Here is a 22,825-nt window from a genome sequence, read left to right on the forward strand (position 1 = left end):
TTCTTGCTATTTTAACCCATTTTGCACAGCCAGAGGTTACTGGCATATTTGCCCATTTGCAGATATGACATATTTCCCCAGCAGAGAGCTGCAGGACCATTGAGGGTACTGTGAGCTCAGTGTCCAGGAACAGAGTTTAAGGAGCTGCTGCTTCTTGGGGCTGTTAAACTGAGCATCCACAGGTTTTGGAGGCTTTGTTTGGAGCACAGAAGGACTTGCCTGCAGTATAGGTTTTGTGTTGACTCTCAGCATGGTGCTGAGTGTCCTTCAGCTGGGATAAACCCTATGGCTCACCAGACATTGACTCAGCACTTAAATGAAACAGTGGCCACGTCCATCATATGAACAAATTCTGCCCCCATCCTGGCTTTTGTTCTCCTCCTTTCCCTAATCCACAGACCTGCTTTCTTGCACGCTCACACCTGTATTACACCAAACTCACCCCTTTGACTTCAGTGCAGCCCATCTAGATTTGTGCCATTATTTTTAAGAAGTCAATCAGGCTTGATTTCAGGAGCACCTTATTTTTTTAACTTAAATATAACTATATAAATAAATCCCTTTCAGTTGCTAATATCATGAAGTCAGAGGTGCCAAATTCAGATCCATCTTCCTCCAGTACTGAAGCATTTGAGATCTGAGTCTACCCTTACAGTTCAAACTGGTTTACACATATATTGATGTCATGGCAGGAAGAATTTGGGGTGTTGCACAACACACCTTTAGCAATAACCATGTTTTCTCTGCTCAAGAGAGAGACTAAATCATGTCCCTTGTGTCCTGTCTCAGCAGATGGGCTACAGATATCACCTCTGATATTTTCAGTTGAAGGCTCACATGCTGGTTTAGGAGGAGATGAGCAGATGACTGTGCAGAAAGCACAATCATAATGCATACCTCCATGCAAAAAGGACAGCCACAACCATGGAGCAAAGCTTTTGGTGCTGAGAGCGCTTTATTTCTGGCTCTTGCAATTGGAGATGCAGTTTAAATCCAAGCTGTGCAATGCTAGCTGCTTGGAAAAGCTGTAACTGGTCCCTGCCAAACTTCTGCAATGCACTCCTGAATTCATCCCTCCCTTTTCTTTTTCTTTCTTCTTTTCCATCTCACAAGTGGCTGGTTGTTTGCCAAGATCTTGGAGGGAAAGGGCAAAGCTGCCCCATCCTCATGCTTGGATAATCCATGACTGATAGGCTGACTGTGGAGGGACGAGTGCTTTCTTCTTCTTTCCTACCTCCCCCTCTCCCCATGGGCAAGAAAAGCCTTACATGGTGGTATCTCCAAACCTAAGGGTTGGAGAGACTTGCAATGAGCTCACTTTACACTAAATATTAATCTTGGGCAAAAAACACCTTTTCAACCAGCCCTTCCTCACACTAAGTCACTGCCAGTGTATTGTCAAAAGCAAAGTACCAGCACTGAGTAAAAGCTGGAAAAAAAGAGAATGGAAGAGGAGACAAATATCTTTTTCTGTATAGTGCAGACCCAGTCCAATGGCTGCTCCTGGGTCTCTCATGAGTTGTGGTTCAAGAGGAGTCCTCTCCTCTCCTCTCCTCTCCCTCTCCTTTGTTTAGTTTGGGTTTTTCTGTTATTAGGTGGGTCTGTTGTCTTATTCCTCAGCTCAGAGTAACCCTGAAGAGGAGGATCAAGAGCTCCTCAACCATCTGCTCCCTCCAAGGTCTGCTCAACTGTATCCACACCCTCTCTAACACATTTCTCTCACCTGTTCTTAAAAGCATTGGGCAGTGGAGTTTCCAGTGCTCCATCTGTTCCTCTGCTGGAGCAACCATAGGCCTGGAAAATTTTCTTCAGCTTCTGACCTGAATTTTCCTTGTTTCTTTTCAGGCTGACTACTTTTTGTCACATCCTCAGTAGACATGATGAACAATTAGTTATAATCCTCTTCAGAGCAACTGTTGTCACGGTGGCATCTTCCCAGTTCCTTGTATTCTCCCTTCTAAATCAACTAATTTCTTTTGGCTTTGCCTCTTTGGTCGTGTTTTCTAGGTTTGTTACCTTAACATATCATTTACATTTCTTTATCATGCTGAGGAGCAGTGCCCTTCACTGGACACCATGCTCCATCAAAGGTTCACCACTGGGTATTGCAGAACGAGTCCTCTCTGCTCACCCACCATTCACTTTGCATCCCCATATGATGTGTTTTCTCGATATAACCTTCTTATATATCATATAAATAATTCTTAAATGATATGTGGGCAGGATTTGAAAAAAATCCAAGTGATCACTAATTGCTCTTGCTGGAAATTTTCCACTATTTCTCCCTGACTAGTTAAATATCCCTTCCCTGAAGGTCCGTCTCATCAGAAGGTCCAACAGCTCCCCAGATACAAGCCAGCAGAGCTTCCCTCTGCTCTCCATTTCAGTCTGTAATGCCCCCACTGCAAAGGTCCCTTACCAACCCTCTGCTCTTAGCTCAGTCTGTGACCCAAGGGCATTGTTTTTGCAGTGCCACAAATGGGAGGCAGGATGGTGCCTTTGGTCCATCAACTCAGGAGACCTCTAGGCACAGATGTCTGCTTCTCCTTTTTATTAAAAAAATAATAGCTTGTTAACTGCTGTGGGACCTGCATGTCTGTAGCTTATTTCATCTGGGTCCTGGTACACAGATGTCCACATCACAGAAACCTTCCCAGATGGGGCTTATGTTGACTTCCTCATTGGAAAAGCCAAGGACTCAATAGGGGTGAAAATTTAACTGCTTTTTAACACTTTTAAATCAGTCCCTCCAGATGGTCCTACAAACAGTAAAAAGTAGACATGGGGGTCTCAGATATGCTCAGGGCTCTTCACCACGTTCACAGAAGTTCTCTACCGGATGTGGTCCATTTGGCAGGTCCTTACTGCTACCTTAACATTAACTTTTAAATTAACATAGAAAAGGAAAATAAATCCCCACTGAAGAGCAATACAACCAGACAAAACAGTTGGTGGCCTTCAGAAACACCTAGTTCTGCGAAACAGGATGCATGGGCCACTGCTTTTCCATAAATCACAGCACAGTGAATAGGAAATAAAGTTACTGTTGTAAACAAGAAGAACAATGCAGTTTATAAGTATCAGAAAAATATTGTTAAAATACAGGCTAATACTTATTTAGTAATTTTCTGTTCTTTGCTTGATATTCTTCAGCTAAAAGCTGTGATTTTCTTCTCATGAAGCCAAAAAAGTCAAGACAGTCTGACAGACTGACAATGTGTTTTTCTCTGGGAAAAATCTGGGTGGAGACTTCAAGACTTGTTCTCTGCTTTGTAGGATGATTCCCGTATCCCACTCCTCCATTGGTGCTGTTGACTTCACTCCATCCTCCCTTTCAGGTACGACAGTTTTGGCCGCCTGACCAATGTGACCTTCCCTACCGGCCAAGTGAGCAGCTTCCGCAGCGACACCGACAGCTCCGTGCACGTCCAGGTGGAAACCTCCAGCAAGGACGATGTTACAATAACCACCAATTTGTCGGCATCGGGAGCCTTCTACACCCTGCTCCAAGGTGAGTTGGGCCACTGTCCTCCCACAGTGAATTATCCATCAGGAAACAGGCGGCATCTTGATAATCCCAGCACCAAAAATCACCTGCAGGCTCAGGACCCCAGAGCTCCCCACACGCTGGTACAGACGCACACTCACACCTACTTAGGCACATTCCCTAGCGCCGTGCTTGCTCTGCAGCTGTTTTCTGCTTCATTCTCTGCAGGTCCCCTCGCCATGCAGTCCTCATGCAGTACAGTCCTCCATTACCATTACCATTATTGTTGTAACAAAAAGGGTTGCATAAATCTAGCTGCACTTCAAGCTGACCCCTTTGCTTCGCTCTCTTAATGGCTTCTAACTTAAGAGTTACTCCCCTCCTGGAACAGGCTTCCAGCTGGTTGCTGGAGGTCTCTCTGATTCTTTGTTCACTGGTTGTTCAAATATTCACAAGGCAGCATTCAGAGAAATGACCATCCCTGTTCCCAAAAGGTCTGTGTTTGAGCTGGTGTGGAGAGCCACAGTGGAGGAAAGAGAGGTGGGCAGCCAGGGTAGGACTCGTGGGACCAGTTTGTGGCTGTTGGAAACAAGCACAGTTCTGCCGGGGAAGTGGAGGATTAATGAGGTGGAGGAAAAGGTTATGAAGTTGGAAAGAAAAGAGGAATAAACACCACTGTACTGGCATACTGGTAGGGACAGAAGTTGTAGTACACAAACCATGCCAGCCTGGGTCTCCAAGTTCTGGAGGCTGAAGCCTCCTGAGGGTCAGGGTGCGCCATTTCTCCTGTTCCCTGGGGCTTGGAGAAAGGGAAGGGACTTCCAGAGTCATTGCTTTCTTCACTTCCCATCTCTCATTCACTTCTAGTCTGTGCCTGGTGGCAATGGGGTGTAAAGCATCATTTGCCCTTGTGGGGAACAAAATGCTCCAAGTGAGACCAATGTGTTCCAGCATCACATTTGTTCCCACATCCCTGGGACACACATTTTTCCCCACTCCTTATAATAACAGCAAGTTTTCTTAAAAGAAGGTGCCTGCTATGCCTGAACACTGCTTTTCCTGCCTTTGGAGAGGGCGACTGAGAGGATGCCAGCCCCTTCAAGCCATCCTCACTATTCCTATAGGGAACACAATGACTTTCTTATTCTTTGCTTCAGCCTGCAAAGCAGATCCAACCTACGCCGCCCCACTCACATTAAGACGTCTGGCAACTGCACAGACACGAGGTTGGCTTCACCTCAAGAGCCTAATTAAGCAATAGAGCTGGCTGTTGGGGGCCCTTTAGTGAGATAATTGACTGCGATGTGATTGATACACCCGGAGCCGAAGGCACAGTTGCATAATGGTGCCACAGTCAATTATCTCATTGTGCTGCCCTCCAGCACAGGGCCACTCTTGCCATTAGGACATGCAGCATTATAAACCACTTAACCATCTTCAGAAGTATAAAATTACAAAACTGTTTGGATCTGAAGAAATGCACTTATCTTAAAATGGAGATCTGGATAACGTTGTAGCAGAGGTGACCTGCCACCTGCTGAAGGTGGCTTTCCCACAGGCGTTAGGGACTGCGAATTTCCAAACGGAGATCCCTGTTTGCTCACAGTTGCAGAAACTGAAACAAGGACCACTGGAGTTGCCCAGGGATGTACTGAGCACAGCTGAAATGTAATTTGCCTTCCAAGTGCTTCTCCAGTGGCTGAAGCTGGAGCTGTTCACAAGGTCTGTGCCCATTCCCTTGTTCTCCAGGGAAAATACATATTGCAGATTCCCTTTGCGTGGAACATGCTTGTGCGTTTTTTGTCTGACTCACAGCTCTGGCCAGCTTTCACAAATCCTTGGTGAACCTTTCAGGAAACGAGGGTCACACAGTGGACAGGTGAGATCTGAGAAGGCATTTTCAGAAGGTTATGGATTCATGTAGGATGGATTTGGGAGCCTCTACAACTGACAGGCACCTCAGCACCCCTGTAGGATTTTGTCCTCTGGATTAATGGCAAAGTGAGCATTTGTTCCAGGCCAAAATAGGGCACCAGTGCCCTAGAGCCAAAACAGCCTAAAATATAACATCCAATGGCCCCTGGATTTCATATAGCCCTTGAGAAATGCCTTCCAAAGCCCTGGAATTGTATTCTTTTGGGAAAATGTTGAAAATGGAGAATTTACATTCCCCACACTGTACCACACTGCACCACACTGCTGTTGATAATCCACCATATCCCCTTGTGTGACACAAAGGTGTCTGTGTGACACAAAGGGAACATCACAGGTCCAGTGAATTTCATGGAGAGCTTCAAGCTTTCCCCTGCTTCCTGGTGAAGAGTGAAGGAAGGAGGAATATAATATCCGTACAGAGACATTTCACTGATTGGATTTAAAGAGCATCTCCTACCACTTTCTCACAAGACCAAGCATCTAAGGACAAAAGCGTGACAGCCAGATGACTGTCCCCCTTCTTTCCCTTTTCAGAATTGAGTGTGGAGTGGGTTGGAGCCTGCTGGAGTCTATGCCAAAATACCACCAACTTAAGTACTCAGTGGTACAGCTAAAATACTTGGATCTGCACTGTGGATCACTGCTGTATGTCTGTAGTGGCAAAATGCAGTGCCTCGACAGTTTCACACCATCACTGCTGTGTACAAGAAGTTGAGTTGTGGTCCTGCTGGGCTCGGTGTGGCAAGGCTCCAGCTGGCTACATCAGGAGCAGGACCAGACTCACAACAAAAAAGACCAACTGGTGTCAGGTTTCCTTTCCTAATTATACCAAAATGTGCTTTTTGCTTATCTGTTTTATCCAGACAAAAGATGATAATTTTTGCTGTGACCTCGTTTCCTGCTGCACTATGGCAGAGCAACTCGTGAACAAAACCCAACTTGCCTTAGAACAGAAAAACAATTGACTTGAATTTTTAATGGGTGGTTTTATTCACAATTAGGTATTCATGGCAGCCTGGGAGACAGAAATGGTAATATTTTCCGGCTTTTGAGGAGCTTCAGATAAGGCAGTCTTTGTATCATATGCTTTTAAACCCATTCTGCACTGAGCAAGGCTCATGCTTGCTTACTCTTCATGAGCTCCTGTCTGCAGACCTCAATGCCAGCTGGAGACTTACAGGACAGGGTTTCAGCCTGCCCAGATCCCAAAGGATGCAGAAGGGGTATTATTCTTCTCCTCCACTCCTGAACTCCCAAATCCTGGCCTCAAAAATCTGCTGCTCTTTCAGGAGCTGGTGGAGGCCAGATGTATGGAGATGTGTGGGAGCTTAGTGCTTCTGCTTTCTCTCCAAACAGGAGGACTCTGGTTGCCTCCCAAAAGCTTTCCCCAGTGAAAGGGTTTTGCTGTTGTTTAGGGAACTGGTTAGCATTAACTCGCTGTGCAATTTCCTGTCACTTGTGAGATGGTGAATAAGCTGGGGAAAGTAAGTGGCCTCACTTTTTCATATATTGTAGTGAAATTGGGATCTTCAGGATATAAAAGCATGGAAAGATTTCAGCTGGGCTGTGATTTAAAACAAATATCTCACCACCCAGTGTTTTAGCCTAGAGGAAGAGGCTTGAACCATGTCCTTTGCTAGGGTATTACACGGCTCTTCCCCTGGTGCCTTTTTTAACCCATGTAAGACTTTCCTGAGAGAACTGGAGGTGCAGAATCTCAGCAGAAAGAAAAAGAGATTGTCCATCTTTACATTTGCTGTTGAAATAAATGTTCTGCTCGCTGTGGGACGGGTGAGTGCCAGTGCATTTGGTTACAACCACCAGGAATGCTGATGAAGCCTGAGTGAGGGAGAAAATGAAAAGCTGGAGCTGTATCACTGGGAAGCCACTTGAAAAAATCTCTTTTCTGTCTTCAGACCAAGTGCGAAACAGCTACTACATCGGCGCCGATGGCTCTCTCAGACTGATGCTCGCTAACGGCATGGAGGTGGCCCTGCAAACCGAGCCACATCTGCTGGCTGGCACCGTCAACCCCACGGTGGGGAAGAGGAACGTCACCCTGCCCATCGACAACGGCCTCAACCTCGTGGAGTGGCGGCAGAGGAAGGAGCAAGCCAGAGGGCAGGTCACTGTCTTTGGACGTCGGCTGAGGGTAAGTGAGAAGCATGAGAAGTTCTGGACTTCACTTCTTATCTTATCAGTCCCCAGTTTCATAACAGAAAGGGACAGGGCTGATTTGTATCATCTGCAATAAGGATGAGACTGCAGGACAGAGAAATAGCTGTTTGTCCTCAGTGATACAACCTTTATGGCTTGAATATATTCCACTAAGTGCTGATGTTCTCGTAGCCATCAAGGGTGCTATTGCTGATTTGCCTATGAGTCCTCTGCATCACTGAGAACGTGTGACCTCCCATCAGACACTGCAGGTTTAGCCATCATGTCAGGCTGCTTAAGCAAGCAAGGGATGATCATAACTGTAAAATACTGCACCAATTAGTACCGGTATTTTCTGCCTCTGCTGCTGGCAGTAATAAACCTCAGCACCAAGAGCTTTGTAAGCATATGAGGACAGGCTGAAGGGATTGGAGTTGTTTAGCCTGAGAAAAGAAGGCTCCAGGGAGACCTTATAGCAGCCTTCCAGTACTTAAAGGGGGCCTAAAGGTAAGATGGGGAGGGACTCTATCAGGGAGTGTAGTGACAGGACGAGAGGTAATGGCTTTAAACTGAGAGAAGGTAGATTTAGATTAGATATTGGGAAGGAATTCTTTACTGTGAGGGTGGTGAGACAGTGGCACGGGCCCTTTCTGCGCTAGAGACTGATATGTTTGGAAAACACCGTTCTGCACGATGCAGCACAGACTTGTCAGGGCTGTTTAAAGATCTTGCCCAATAAGCCTGTAATTCCTCTGCTAATGGCTGGCAAAGCTGGTAACTTGTAATAGCGAGTCCTGCGCAATCACCCTGTACCTTGCTGGTCTCAGAGTCATGGGCTGTTGAGCGGTTCCTGGGAAGCTGCTCAGCACCTGGCAAATTCAGACCCTCTGAGAAAAATGCTTAGCACTGTGAAATGCCATCACAGCAAAAGGATGGCAGCTATATATTCACACTGACGATTTTCAGTAAATATTAATGCTCGGGATATGTGTTCCTCAGTCCTTGCTCTTCACCTCTCCCTATTCCCTGCAGCGTGACCCCTGCCACCTTGATGTGATTTCTCCCATCTCTCCTCTCACACTTGCCAAGTATTGCTCTTCACCCTCCCCAGCACAGCCTCTGTTCTTTTCCCCTTGCAACAAGAGCCTCATATTTTGTTATCATCAGGAGAATAACTGCAAACAATAGTGAAAGCTGAAGTGGCTTCTGCAGTGGGAACTGCTGTATGTCTGCAGATCAGCTGGCATCATCCTTCTTGTTTGGTTTGTCTTGGGTTTTTTATTTTATTTTCTTTTAATAACCAGCAAAATTATCAGACAGGTCTTTTTCTGAAAGGAGAGAGCCTTCTGAAAACTGCAGCTGTGTCACAGCTATTTGGTGTTCAAAGCAGTTTCCACTCATTTAGCCGCAGCTCAGCTGCCCGTGTCAGTTTTATCTTCCAAAATTTTCACAGTAGATTCAAATGCAGAATGTGTCTTTGTTTTATATTGTACTGCAGTTGGAAAAACACTTGCAAAATGAGTTTTCAGGCTGCTTGCTTGCATTCCCATAAATCTGCCAGCATTTATTCACATTTTGAGCCTATCGGGGCCCTTCTAGTTAAGCAGAAGAGGTTCTTGCATGGTTGAAGTACTCAGTTATGGCCCTGTTTGGGGTTCAAAGCGGCTGAAGGTGTACAAGAAGTATTGTGCTGCCTGTTTGTACCTGTGTGGCAGAACCTGCACCCCTAAGATATAAACTGCAGGGTGCTAACTGTCTCCCTGGGGATTGCTTGTCATTTAACATATTCTGCGTGTCATGTTCTCCTCTTCCCTTGTACCAGTAATTGCTGCTTTCCCTGGCAAGGGAGGAGCTTAGGGAAGTTAAGTTCAACATGTTTTTGTTCATTTTGGGAAATGTTATCTTTTTCTACCATATGTGAGTAACTGAGCACTTTCCCTCTCCCCTCACCCCACTGCTCACAGGAGACTGCAGCAAAGGCACGGTGCTCCATGGGGAAAGAGGATGCCCAAAGAGGTTGCAGCATCACTCCGTGAAACCTCTGGGAGGAGAACAGAATCTGGCCAGTGTAAAAGAGAGATTTCCCCTGAAACCAGCATCCTTTCTGCTGCCATTGCATGGATTCACATTTTACGAACTGTGGCCCTTCCTGCCATGGTCGCAGGGTGTTCCTGGGGACTGGTGACCTGTTGCCATGAGCTTCACCAGCTCCCAGCATCATGAAACCAGTTTCACAGCTGCCTCCTTGACTCCCCCTAGGAAATAATACAATGCACATTGCTTTGTTGCAAGGATAAGGCACAGGGCAGGGATTTCTGAGGGGAAAAGTGCCAGCCCTGGTGCCTTTTTCCCAGTCCCATCAATGCTGACGTGGCTCTGTGCTTGGCCAGGCAGCAGTAAAGCAGCACAAATATGTCAAAGCAGCACCTTTCCTTTCTCCTGTCCCATGCACCCCAAGGATAGTTGTGATGCTCTGATCCACCCACCCAGCAGTGAGATATCTCTGCAAATTGGCTGGCTACGAATTCAACCCATCACTGGCCAATGGAGCCCATCTGCAGTAAGAACATTAGGTAAACTGCTCCAAGGAACAGAGCTCCTTCATTTGTTTCTTTTTTAAACAAACTTTCAATAAAGAAGGATGTAAAATGATCTGACAGTGGAGCAAATAGGACAGCCAAAAGAGTCAGAGCTCCTGGCTCAGCTCTTTTATTTATTTAACTGTGGAAACTCCTGTTGTAATTTGCTTTGTTTTTCCCAAGACCTTGGCAGCAGGTTCATGGTGGCATCAGGACCGAGTGTCCCAGACACTGCCCAGAACTGGCATGACCAGAAAGGTCTCCTGGGATATGGCTAACCATTCCCGGTGTGTTGACTAACGAGGACACTCCAGTGTTGTCTCCACATTTTCTGTAAGGTGTCAAGGCCTGGATATGGCCACCCCAACGTTTTTAGCAGTTCACCAGGGAAATTGCTTTGTAGGCGGCCATTTATCACGTGGATGTTGTTGGCTCCTGGAGTTCTCATTGCAAAAGGATTGTTTGCTCTCCTCTCCTGAAGGTTGCCAGAGTGTTCTCATGAGAAATCTTCACTTCTTTGCTCTTGTGCTCCCAAGAAGATCAATGCATGTTTGCTCCCATTTCAGGAAAGACTGAGAGAGCTGGAGCTGTTTAGTCTGGAGAAGAAGAGACTGAGGGGGGATCTCATTAATGCTTATAAATATCTAAAGGGTGAGTGTCAGGAGGTGTCTGTCTGGGATCAGACTCTTCTCGGTTTTGCCCAGCGACAGGACAAGGGGCAATGGTCACAAACTGGAGCACAGGAGGTTCAACCTAAGCATAAGGAAAACCTTATTTCCGGTGAGAGTACCAGAGCACTGGGCCAGGTTGCCCAGAGAGGTTGTGGAGTCTCCTTCTCTGGAGACATTCAAAACCCACCTGGATGTGTTCCTGTGTGATCTTCTCTGGGTGATCCTGCTCTGGCAGGGGTTGGACTGGATGATCTGCAGAGGTCCCTTCCAGCTCCTAATATTCTGTGATTCTGGGATTATAATTTAAGCTAAAGCAGCTCCATAGGAAGCATTGCAGAAATCAGAGATAGTGGCATATTTAAGTACTTGCCTTTCCAGAGCAAACTAGGGGATTGAATTGCTGTGAAATGTGAGTTTGGGGTTAAATTTAGTCTCTTGCATATAGAGGGGAGGTCAATATACTGTGGATTTAAATTCACCCTGTCTCAGTCCTGTGCTGATCACAAGCCTTGTCAAACACTCTGAGGGGCAAAAGATTTTTGCAGGAGCTTTGCAGACCCTGTTCCAGGATAACAATGCTGGGATGTAGGATGGCACCTTATTTAGCTGCTCACCATAAAGCACAGTTATTGGACTGAAACCTGCAGCCCTGTCAGTGCTTTTGCAGAAAATTCACTTCTATTCAAGGCATGTCCTTGAACAAGGATGAAAAAAAAAGATTTAGCTCCTGTTCAGAGGCTATCTGGCAGAGTGGGGTTCACTTTGCCCATCACCTTGAGGGGTGGCTGATGGCACTGCAGCACTTCTCAGAAAGAAAAGACATTACACTGAGAGAGCAGGAGGAAGCAAATCATATATATATAAACCACACAAAAACAACCCCAAAACCATCTTGAAAAGGGAGCCTGGTTCCAACTAGTCCTGCAGAAGTTGCTTACCAGAGCATGGGGAGGTTGGAATGACTTAGGACACCAGTAATGGGATACAGAGACTTGGACTGAGCATAAGAGCTATCCTGGGACCTGTAATTTGATCCTTCCAGCTCGATCAATGGCACTGCTGCACGGATCAGGGAGGCCACTTTCAGCCTGGGTTACTGTCCCAGCCCTGGATGAGCTCTTTCCAGCTCTCTTGGCAGGGACCAGGAGCAGAAGAAGCTGCAGCTGCCCTGTGAAGAGATGGAGAGCAGAGATGCTATTCCTTCCTGCATTGCTTTTTTTATTGCAAGCAATTGCCACTTCTGTTTCTCTATTTATAGCAGCAAGCACCTACAAGGTATCAAATTGCTCTATTAGTTACATGTGTGCATCTGTACTTAAGAGTTTTGATACCTTTTTAATTATTTGCCAGCTTGCCTGTTACAGCAGGCTGTTGGCTGATTCCCTCCTTCTCCCGTTGCCTATTTACATTCTATTTTACACATATTTAAATGGAGCATTATCTAAAATGTTTGTTTCCTCAAGTCATACCCACCTTTTACCATTGTTATTCATAAGTTGAAAATCACTGTTGCAGTTGCCTCCTCTTACATCATCTTCACACTTACATCACGGCACCAATTCCTTCTCTCTCAGTTGACCACGCACCTCCTCAGCTTGCAAACTCGTTTTCTCAGTCATGCTTTTGCCTCTTCCAGCCTCAGATCCTGAGATGCCTTCTTCTGAATTCTGAGTTTGCAGCATCCCCAATTTCTAGACGTCAGCACAGATGCCTGCTCACACAGCAGCCCTGACTTCCCCTCTCCTATTCCTCCAAAGCTGAGGAACCCCTTCTCCATTGGACCTACCCCATCCTTTCTCTTGCTGTTTAACTCTCAGATACTCCCACATCCCTCAAAATATAGTGGGAATTCAATCATATTGATTCATATAATTCAATCATTACCCTGAAGTAATGGCCAAGATCAAAGCTGAACCAAGGCTGAGAACAATACTCGGGTCAGGAGTATCAGGTTTACCCAGAGGAGGAGAAGGCAATGGTTTTAACTTGGTCTGAAGACCTTGTAGCAACCTGCAAACTCTGCTTTATTGACTGCTGCTGAAGGGCTTGCAAAGGGAACTGAAAACCAAGTTAGCTGTTTGGAGTTTGAAATTCGACCAATAGGAATCTGCAAGTTTCCCTAGAAAAGAGGGGATCACCAGCTGAAAGAGTTTCAAGAGTGGTGGGACAGCGAAAGAGCTGTCTTCACTGGCAAGCTCGTGTTGGGAATGTGTAGTTGTCGTCCTTGCTCAGTACTTTGCCACTGTGGTGATGTGGCTTTGTAAGTGCCCTTGCACATGCAGCTAAACATGAGTTGTATTATCAGCTCCTTTTTTGTATTGCTGTGCACTACGATCCTTGAATCAAAATGTATTCCTGCTCCTACCTTTGAAGTGGATACCTTTGATCTTTGGAAATGCAGAGGCAGTGGAGGTAACAGGAGTGTAATTATGCAGCACTGAATAACTCCAGGACAATGAAGCAAAAACTCCACTCTCACAGGAAAGTTCCTGCTCTGTGCAACATCTGCCGTGGTCAAGGCCTCCATATTTCATCTCAGGGGCAAGGCTTAACCTCCAGTGCCTGCAGTATATTCAGTAAACTTAGAGAAAAGCTTTGATTTCCACTACATTGACACAAAATCCCCCTTTTTTTCTAGAAGTATTTTTTGACACACATGAAAGCAAAAGACTATGTATCCCAAGTTTGATAAGCAGAGTACCTTGCAAATATTCTCCACAACAAGTTGGCATTACATCTTCTGTAGGTCTATAATCATACCTGTAATCATACCTGCTGTAGCAATCCTAAGCCTAGGTTTTGCTTTGCCTAGGTTTTCCTTCACCATGATGATGTTTCACAAATACCCCGTTTTTCTGCCTCATTCCTCACTGAAACCAACAGAAGCAATGTTAGGACAACTCTGTGCTTTGAAAATTGCCTCTTATCCAGAAGTAATGAACAGTTGGATGCTCTCCAGTGTGGTCTTTGGTTAAACAAGCCTGGTCTTTGTAACTTCAACTGCTTCCAGCTTCCTAATTCTCCACCTCTTTCCTGTAGGTTCACAACAGAAACCTCCTGTCCCTCGACTTCGATCGTGTGACAAGGACAGAGAAAATCTATGATGACCACCGCAAGTTCACGCTCCGCATCCTCTACGACCAGGCAGGGAGGCCCAGTCTCTGGTCACCCAGCAGCAGGCTGAACGGCGTCAATGTCACCTATTCTCCAGGAGGACACATTGCAGGGATTCAGAGGGGCACGATGTCAGAGAGGATGGAGTACGATCAGTCTGGCAGAATTACATCCAGGATCTTTGCTGATGGCAAATCATGGAGCTACACGTACCTGGAGAAGGTAAAATTCCTCTAATTGCTCAGAGATGGTGCATTTGGTGCAAATGGGCTTTATTCCTTTGACTTCAGTACAGCTGCATTGCTTCACATCAGCTGATTAATGATCCTTATGGTCCAATACTCCTTTTCCATGTATTATACCTACACCAAGGTGCACACAGTGACATTGATACCAAACTACCAAAAAGCAGTTGAAAATAGCCTGAGAAGTTCCCCTGAGGGCAGTATTCTTTCCCAGTCGCACGGAGAGCATGTCTTAATGCTGTGAAGCTTTGGCATTTGGTTTTTTTTTTAGCACAACATTCTTTTGCTGAACTAGCTGCAATGTAAAATATCTTCAGGTAAAGTCAGAGGAGTGAACAGTAGGAATTTACAGTAGGATTTTCCATGTGAAAACAGCCCATACAGTCTGACATCTTGTTTTCTTTGAGTGGCCCACTCCTGCTTTGTAGAAAATACATGTAATAAAAAGTACAAGGCATAAATCCAGCTGGACCATTGTAGCACACTTTGCAATATTTTCTGTAGCCTATACTCTGTGCTTGGGACTTAAATTCTTCTGAGTATTACCACTCATCATTACCCTGCCTAATGTCCTATAGATCCATATGCTGCATACCTTGGGCTGGAAGTAACTACAGTAACATAGCTTTTATAAAGCAAAAGGTATTGACTTGCCTCTTGTATTATACAATCTGTGTGGATTGATTGTTATATGCAAAAGAAATCCCAGAACAAATAAGCATGCAGACAGAAGTTTTCAGTAAGAGAGTAATGAAAGCTATGGAGACAAAATGAATTAATTGGGCATTGGAAAGTGTTGGAGGTTACTTTTTCAAGCATTGTTTAAGTCGCTCTCCAATTTTATTTATTTAGTCTGTGAAAGCTATTGCCCCAGGTGTTTGGGTAGATACAGCTAGCTACAGAGTATTGATTCGAACAACTGAGCATTCTGACCTTCCTCACTGCATTAACTGCTTCTTCCTCTGACCCACTCCTATTCAAGGATACTCAATGAGCTGTGCAGCTCTCACCATGTACTCCTGTGGGTGCAGAGATTTATCTCACTTGCCCTGCTCTTCGGATTGGAGAATCTTGCAGGTTTTGTGAGAGCTGAGTGTAATTTTGCCTGAAAACCAGGGATATAATCTCTACTTTTCTCCTTCCCATCCAGTCCATGGTGCTGCTTCTTCACAGCCAGAGACAATACATCTTTGAATTTGATAAGAACGACCGGTTATCATCAGTGACCATGCCCAACGTTGCCCGTCAGACTTTAGAAACAATTCGTTCCATTGGTTACTACAGGAACATTTACCGGCCTCCGGAAGGCAATGCCTCAGTAATTCAGGATTTCACAGAGGATGAGCAGCTCCTCCACACTTTGTACCTGGGGACAGGGAGACGTGTCATCTACAAGTATGGGAAGCTGTCCAAGTTGGCCGAGATGCTCTACGACACCACAAAGATCAGTTTCACCTATGACGAAACTGCTGGCATGCTGAAGACAATCAACTTGCAGAATGAAGGGTTCACATGCACAATCAGATACAGGCAGATAGGACCCCTCATTGATCGACAGATTTTCCGCTTCACTGAAGAAGGCATGGTGAATGCACGTTTTGACTATAACTATGACAACAGCTTTCGGGTGACCAGCATGCAGGCAGTCATCAACGAGACACCTTTACCCATTGACCTCTACAGGTACGATGATGTGTCAGGCAAAACTGAGCAATTTGGTAAATTCGGAGTCATTTACTACGATATCAACCAGATTATCACCACTGCTGTCATGACTCACACTAAACATTTTGATGCCTACGGCAGGATGAAGGAGGTCCAGTACGAGATATTCCGGTCCCTCATGTACTGGATGACTGTGCAGTACGACAACATGGGGAGAGTGGTTAAGAAAGAGCTGAAGGTTGGCCCGTATGCAAACACAACTAGGTACTCATATGAGTATGATGCTGATGGACAGCTGCAGACTGTGTCTATCAATGACAAACCACTCTGGCGTTACAGCTACGACCTAAATGGGAACCTCCATTTGCTGAGTCCAGGGAATAGTGCCCGCCTTACACCACTCAGGTACGACCTCAGGGATAGGATTACAAGACTGGGGGATGTGCAGTACAAAATGGATGAAGACGGCTTCCTGAAGCAAAGAGGAAATGACATTTTTGAGTACAATTCAGCTGGTCTGCTCATCAAAGCCTACAATAAAGCTAGTGGGTGGAGTGTGAAATACCGCTATGATGGCCTAGGAAGGAGAGTCTCTAGCAAAACCAGCCACGGCCATCACTTGCAGTTCTTCTACGCAGACCTGACCAGCCCAACCAAGGTCACCCATTTATACAACCACTCAAGCTCCGAAATCACCTCCCTCTACTATGACCTCCAAGGCCACCTCTTTGCAATGGAGCTCAGCAGCGGTGATGAATTCTACATAGCCTGCGATAACATTGGCACTCCTTTGGCTGTCTTCAGTGGGACTGGCTTAATGATCAAGCAGATACTGTACACAGCATATGGGGAGATCTATATGGACACCAATCCCAACTTCCAGATCATCATTGGCTACCATGGAGGACTGTATGACCCCCTCACAAAGCTTATCCACATGGGACGGAGGGACTATGATGTGCTAGCGGGTCGGTGGACGAGTCCAGACCACGATATGTGGAAGCACCTGAGTAGCAATAACATAATGCCTTTCAACCTGTATATGTTCAAAAACAACAATCCCATTAGCAACTCTCAGGATATCAAATGTTACATGACAGGTAAGACATTTAAATTAATTAACGTATTTGCAGCTTGCAATCAGTGGATAGGTTTCTTCTCTCTCAGTATCCTGGTCACCATGAGGTTTTTCAATGTTTAATATAATGAACGCAAGCTTTTCTTTGCCAGTTGACCCCTATGTTTTGGGCATGTTGAATTCATTAGCATAGATGGAGGTTGTAATTCCCAAACCTGTTTCCTTTTCTCTTCCTTAGTGTTCATTCTCTTTATTTTGCTTCCAGTTCATCATTCCCTCAGATATCCCAAGTTTAGCTACCAATTAATCTCCTGATAACCTTTCTCTTTGCAGAGGGGCAGCTCTGTTTACACAGTTTTGCCTAGAGATTTATTTGCGACTAAACAAATGACATGCAGATTTGTTTTAGCAGAATGGCAACAGTGACTTAAACCTTTTATCACAGTCAGCCATTTCAGAGCACACTGCAGTAACCATGTAGTTCAAAGTTAATCTGCCTCACAGAATTAACAGTTTTTACTAAAAGTCAATAAAAGCAGGTGCACTAGAATTAAAGGCCAGATTTTAGGGCATACCTACCCCACAGCTTGACATAACCTCTGAACTGCTTCCCTTGGGACTTTGTAGAACAGCAATAACGTGAGCTCTATGTATATTTTTTACACAGAAATAATTCTGTAGGTTAAATGTGCTTCCTATATTCATACTTTTTGCAACACTGGTAGCAATGTTTGAGAGTACTGTTCTCCTGGGACTCTTTTCTGTATAATTCCCATTGGAAAACCAAACGACACAATCACAAATCAAATGTATAGAATTCTTAAGGAGATAGAATTAATTTTTAAATGCTCCTGCTGCATGTATCACAACTTTCACATATGCAGCAATATTGACATTTCCCTAAGTTATGAGACTGGCTTAATAGCAAAGAAAAAAGTTACAAAATAAAAATCCTGGTTTGTTCTATTGCACTTGTTTTTCTAGCCATTAGGATTCATGCTTTCAGGTTCTTCTGCAATAATCATAAGGATGAGATTGTATTTTTTTTAATGAAAAGCTGTTTTCTCCAGAGCTGAGAAGATGATGCCATGAGGGAAGTAAAATATGCCAAAAGATGCAGGCTAAGATCCTGTGTGTTGGCCTCACTCTGATAATTAAGGCTGGCAGGGAATAAGTTGAGATAACTTTTCCCTATCAGAAAATGCTCATTTGTCAAAACTGAATTTGGTTATGGGAGAGGGCTGAGTTTGAGAGCTTTCTCAGCAGAAATGTTGTAAACAGCTCTCAAAATTGTCTAAATGACAAATTCCAGAAGAGCCTAAAAGAAAACTTGCTTTTCGGTTTTCAGCCTTTTCAAGTTAAGTGTAAACTAATGATTTAAAACTGGAAAAGAAAAATTAAGGAGTCAAAACCAAAATGGAAGATCTTACTTTGAAATTGTTGTCTTGAACTGATGTAGTTTTTGAACAGTTGCTTTGTGACATATTAGCAGATTTTTATTTTCCTGCTCAAGTGAAGATGGGACAAAATTTTCCATCCTGCCTTGGAACAGGTGAACAGTTTCCCACCCAGCTCTGATGACAGCATCAAGATGCCCGAATCTGATACTTTAATATTTTATATGCACCGAATAACTTTTTCCATGGTCTTAAAAGTTCTATTTTTAGTTTTTCAAGAATACAGAGCCCGAATACTTTTTTGAAGTTTCTTCTTTCCCACTGCATGGAAGCAATGGGTCAAGTTGGGTGCCATGATGCAAGGCTACTGCTCTGGCTTTTGTTTCTGCTGAAGCTTTCCAGCACCTTGTGGGTAGGATCTGGGATGAGTGCGTCCTTGTCACCACAACCAAATCTGCCCAGATTTGGGCACAGGAACCACTCTCTTTCCCTCCATCCCCACCCTGGGACCCGCTGTCCTTAGAGGAGCTCAGCACCCAGGACACAGGCAAATGACTCACACTTTGGCCTCCAGCGATGAGGCTTCTGAGCTCGTGGGTACAAATTTGAGGCATGGGGAGGGGAGAGCAGGAGAAGCAGGTATTCAGTTTTTGAGAGGCCCATAGTTAAACATGAATATTTTAGTGATTGTACACTTCATGGTGCAGAGCTTTGCTGCCAGCTTCAGCAATCCTGATGGATTCAACTGACATTTCCATTACATGTGTCTGCATTAAGCACTCTTTTTCTTTGGCCTCAAATGAATTTACTGTGAAATGTGTTGGCAGGGTTACTGTAGCTGAAAAAAAACTCTGTGATGTGAAATGTACTTTTCTGTCAAAAAAGTTGTCACTGCCTCTTGGCAAATTAATATTTTCCCCTCTGTTTTCTCAGCTCCACACCTTCCTCCCATGTTTGGAGTTTTTGGGTTGTTTTATTTTTGCTCTGGGTATTCCAACACCTCTTCCCCAAAAGAACAAACTCCTGTTTGCAAATGTTTTGAAAGTCAGTTTTCTGAGAAGTATCTTAAAAAAGCCTATCTTGAATCTTTGCAGACACGTTACATATTTTTCAGCATCCCTGCTCTGTATTCTTTTTAACATTTGTGAAGTGCTTGGAAAATGGTTCCTGCACCAATGCGACCTTCACTGTTTTACTTTGTTCTCCTGACCACCTGGTCCACAATTTATAGATTTCAAAGGTCTTCATTTCAGATGAGAAGGATTTGAAAGCAGGCTGGCTTAGCGTTAAGCAAAAAAATAATCAATTGAGCCTTTTAATTTCTCTCCCTCCTCCCAACCTCTCTCTTTCAAAGACACTCCAAAAACAATCTGTACATTGAGTGAACAGAAGTGTTTTTATTACAGAAATCCTCCCCCTTCTACACGGATTGTCGCAAGGGCTTTTTGGACATCTGCCCAATCTCAACATTTTGGCCTGTAAGAAAACAAGCAACAGATAGTGTGTTTGTTTGGCTCCTGGTTCTCCAGTCATCTGGAAGTGCCTTATTTGCCGCTTGCATCCGTAATTTCTTTTCCAACCAGCTCTTCAAAACACACATTTAGTCTCATGGGGAACAGAGAAAAAATGTTCAAAGATGCCTTTTTGGTTATTTAAATCGATCCCTTTTCCAGATTGCTTCAACAACGTTTTTTTGAGTTTAGCAAAATGAAAATCAAGCCCCTTGCACGTCGAGCTTGAAGCAGAGCAATCACCAGCACAATCCCAGTTACATCCAAAACACTTCGAACCCCGGGGAGCTGATATTAAACTTCAGCTTCATACCTTTCTTGTTCTTCCAATTGCTATTTGTGTGCCAAATGCACACAGTGTTACTTGAGGATTGTAGCAGGTGTGTCCTTCTCTAGAGTTCAGTGAAGACAAACAAGGTGAGATTATCAAATACTCTGGAGTTAAAGGGGGAAGCAATGCTGATCCCAAGCGGATCTAGGAGTTAGCCAGATAGCCTCATCATTATTTCCTCCTGCAGATTCACATGCAGCTGTTATTCCTAATAGCTGTGAATCTAAATCAGAGAAGACTTTGCCATCTGTACTGTCCTGAATGCAGGAATGATGTCCCAAATGGCTGGGGTTTCCATTGTGCCCCTTTTGCTGCCAGAACAATGGTTTATTGCTTGCATCAAGCGGTTTTCTCACCATTCATGGACTTCTAAGGCATTTGTGAAAGGTACCCAAGCACAGAGGTCTTCTAACTGTGCACTTATTTGCACGATAATGTAACTTGCAGGCAGTGTGGAGGCTGATTTTAAATGTCCCTATAAAAGATGACATGTGACTTTACACTGGTTTAATACTCAAACTACACCTTCTTACGAAAAATGCCAAGAAACTAAGGGCTGAGGTAGAAATGCTGTGGAAAAAGCAGAGTGTATGTCCAAGGCCTCTTGCCGGAGTGGCTGCCAAAGGACCGTGCTGTCTGTGCTGGATATCCTGCTATTGGCTTACATAGCTCTAAATTCAGTCTTCAGCCTGCAGACCCTTCAAGAGGCCTCAGGATGAGAAGTATTGAGGCTGAGATGGTCAAAGCTGATGGTAGAACTGGACAACACCTCCCATTCAGCTGGAGCATCTCAGCCTCCATTAGTGCATTGTTGTTCCTGTGTTTCTCCTGCTTACCTTAGAGTGAGCCTCTGGTGCCTGCTGATGTAGGGCAGACATGGATTTGGCTTTGATTTGGGTCATTTGGTCACTGCCAAAGCTTCTGTTTCAGAATTAGACTGTGGTTGGAGATGGAAAGCCCAGCCTTGGCACATGGTTCTTTCAAGCACCATTAAGATTTGCGCTCTTCACACGAAGTAGGTGGTCATCATTTTGGCCAGACTGCTTCAGTGCCAGACACCATAGGGTTCTCCTCTGCGCCATTCTCCCGGGCAACCTTGCTTGAGAGATCAAATAATCTGATTTATGGTTCTCTTCTCTTGCAGATGTCAACAGTTGGCTGCTCACTTTTGGGTTCCAGCTGCACAACGTCATCCCTGGCTACCCCAAGCCAGACATGGATGCAATGGAGCCGTCCTATGAGCTAATCCACACACAGATGAAAACCCAAGAATGGGACAACAGCAAGGTGATCCGTGCAACTTCATACCATATCTCATACCTTTATCAACAAACTATCCAGTTGCAATCTTTATTAAAAAACCTCTATCAGCATGTTCTCCCAGATACACTGGGAGATTAAGAGCAAGTCAGTTCCCATTAGAGTAATGAAATTTCCTTACGTCCATGGTGCTTTTTCTTGGGGTGTTTTCTGATGGTTGCTCAATGTAATGGTATGTTACTGTTTCTTTCTCCTGCAAAAAACCATATTACAACATATTGCAAGCTATGTTCAGGACCTTTGCATCAAGGATTCCAGGAAGCAAAAAACCCAAATCTTGATACAGAGTCATTTTCTACAGATTTTTTTTCTAGAAATTTATTCAGTTTGGTTTAAAATGTCTTAAACAACAAGTCCCAGCACTACCCTAGGAAACAGTTTTGCATTGCAGTGGGTCTTGCCAGAAAGAAGTTTTAGCTGATAGTTAACTTTCATTTTACCTGACTGGGTTTAATCCCAAGTCACCGTGTCCTGCTTTTAAAACCAGGCCTGCATCACAAACCATTTCAGTAGATGCTGGCACAAGATTCAATGGTGGAATTGGCAAGAAAAAGCTTTTACAGCCCAATCATTTCCCCCTCTCTTCCTGTTGGGAATTGCTCAGCTGAAAGGCAGAGGCAGCGCTGTTAAATGTTAGCACACAGGGGCAGGATCCGAGCACCCTGGGTTACTCCCAGCCCTACTGCTTATCAGTTGTGTGACCTTGAAAAAGTCAGGATATTCTTTCATCTCCTAGCCTGATTTTATTCTGGGGTTGCTTTCGTTGGTTTAATCCGAATCCTCTTCAATCTGAATTCCTACTTGCTATTGCTGTGTATTCAAAGATCATGAGAGCAGGGAGGCACCAATTTTTTGGGGGAGATCAGGATATGCTCTTAACATTTCTGCTAATAAAATGATAACGGTAGAAAGTGGAAGTGATCCCAGCTGCCATCCTAGCCTCTTTATCTAAGAGTCTGCTGAAATCTCACTGTCCTACAGCAGATTCTTGAGGTCCTGTACACATAGTAAACCAGAAGGTAAAATACAGTGTCAGATTTCCCCAGCCACAAAAGGTATCGCTCAGAGGTATGAACGAGATAGTGTGGATTAATAAAATAGTCATGTGTCAGCCCATCCTTGGTACTCAGCCTCATAGATGTGGTGGAGACAAGCTGAAGTGTACTAGCTTCAACTTCAACAAGAGATTTATATTAAGACATATCACTTTATAATAGAGAGGGACCAAAAGACCTATGCCTTTTGCTACCATGGCTGAGTTGATGCTTGAAAATCATTACGCTGCAGTCACTCGGTTCTGTTTTGAAGCTCAGACTTCTTCTTTGTTTCTCTTTC

At 44.5% G+C, this 22,825-nt stretch overlaps 1 protein-coding gene across 1 annotated transcript in view; it reads left to right on the forward strand.

Annotated features, from left to right (window-relative positions):
* Window positions 1-22,825, forward strand: part of TENM4 (teneurin transmembrane protein 4) — a gene marked incomplete at its 5' end in the record, with an annotated part of 78,749 nt that overhangs the window by 46,957 nt on the left and 8,967 nt on the right. The window contains 5 exons of the mRNA XM_010181817.1: window positions 3,339-3,511; window positions 7,339-7,574; window positions 13,869-14,165; window positions 15,339-16,953; window positions 21,315-21,457. Of these exons, the coding sequence (XP_010180119.1) occupies window positions 3,339-3,511; window positions 7,339-7,574; window positions 13,869-14,165; window positions 15,339-16,953; window positions 21,315-21,457 (2,464 nt within the window). The remainder of the gene's footprint in view (window positions 1-3,338; window positions 3,512-7,338; window positions 7,575-13,868; window positions 14,166-15,338; window positions 16,954-21,314; window positions 21,458-22,825) is intronic.

This window comes from Mesitornis unicolor, unplaced genomic scaffold (assembly GCF_000695765.1).
Source record: "Mesitornis unicolor isolate BGI_N332 unplaced genomic scaffold, ASM69576v1 scaffold11493, whole genome shotgun sequence".
NCBI classification, from domain to species: Eukaryota; Metazoa; Chordata; class Aves; order Mesitornithiformes; family Mesitornithidae; genus Mesitornis; species Mesitornis unicolor.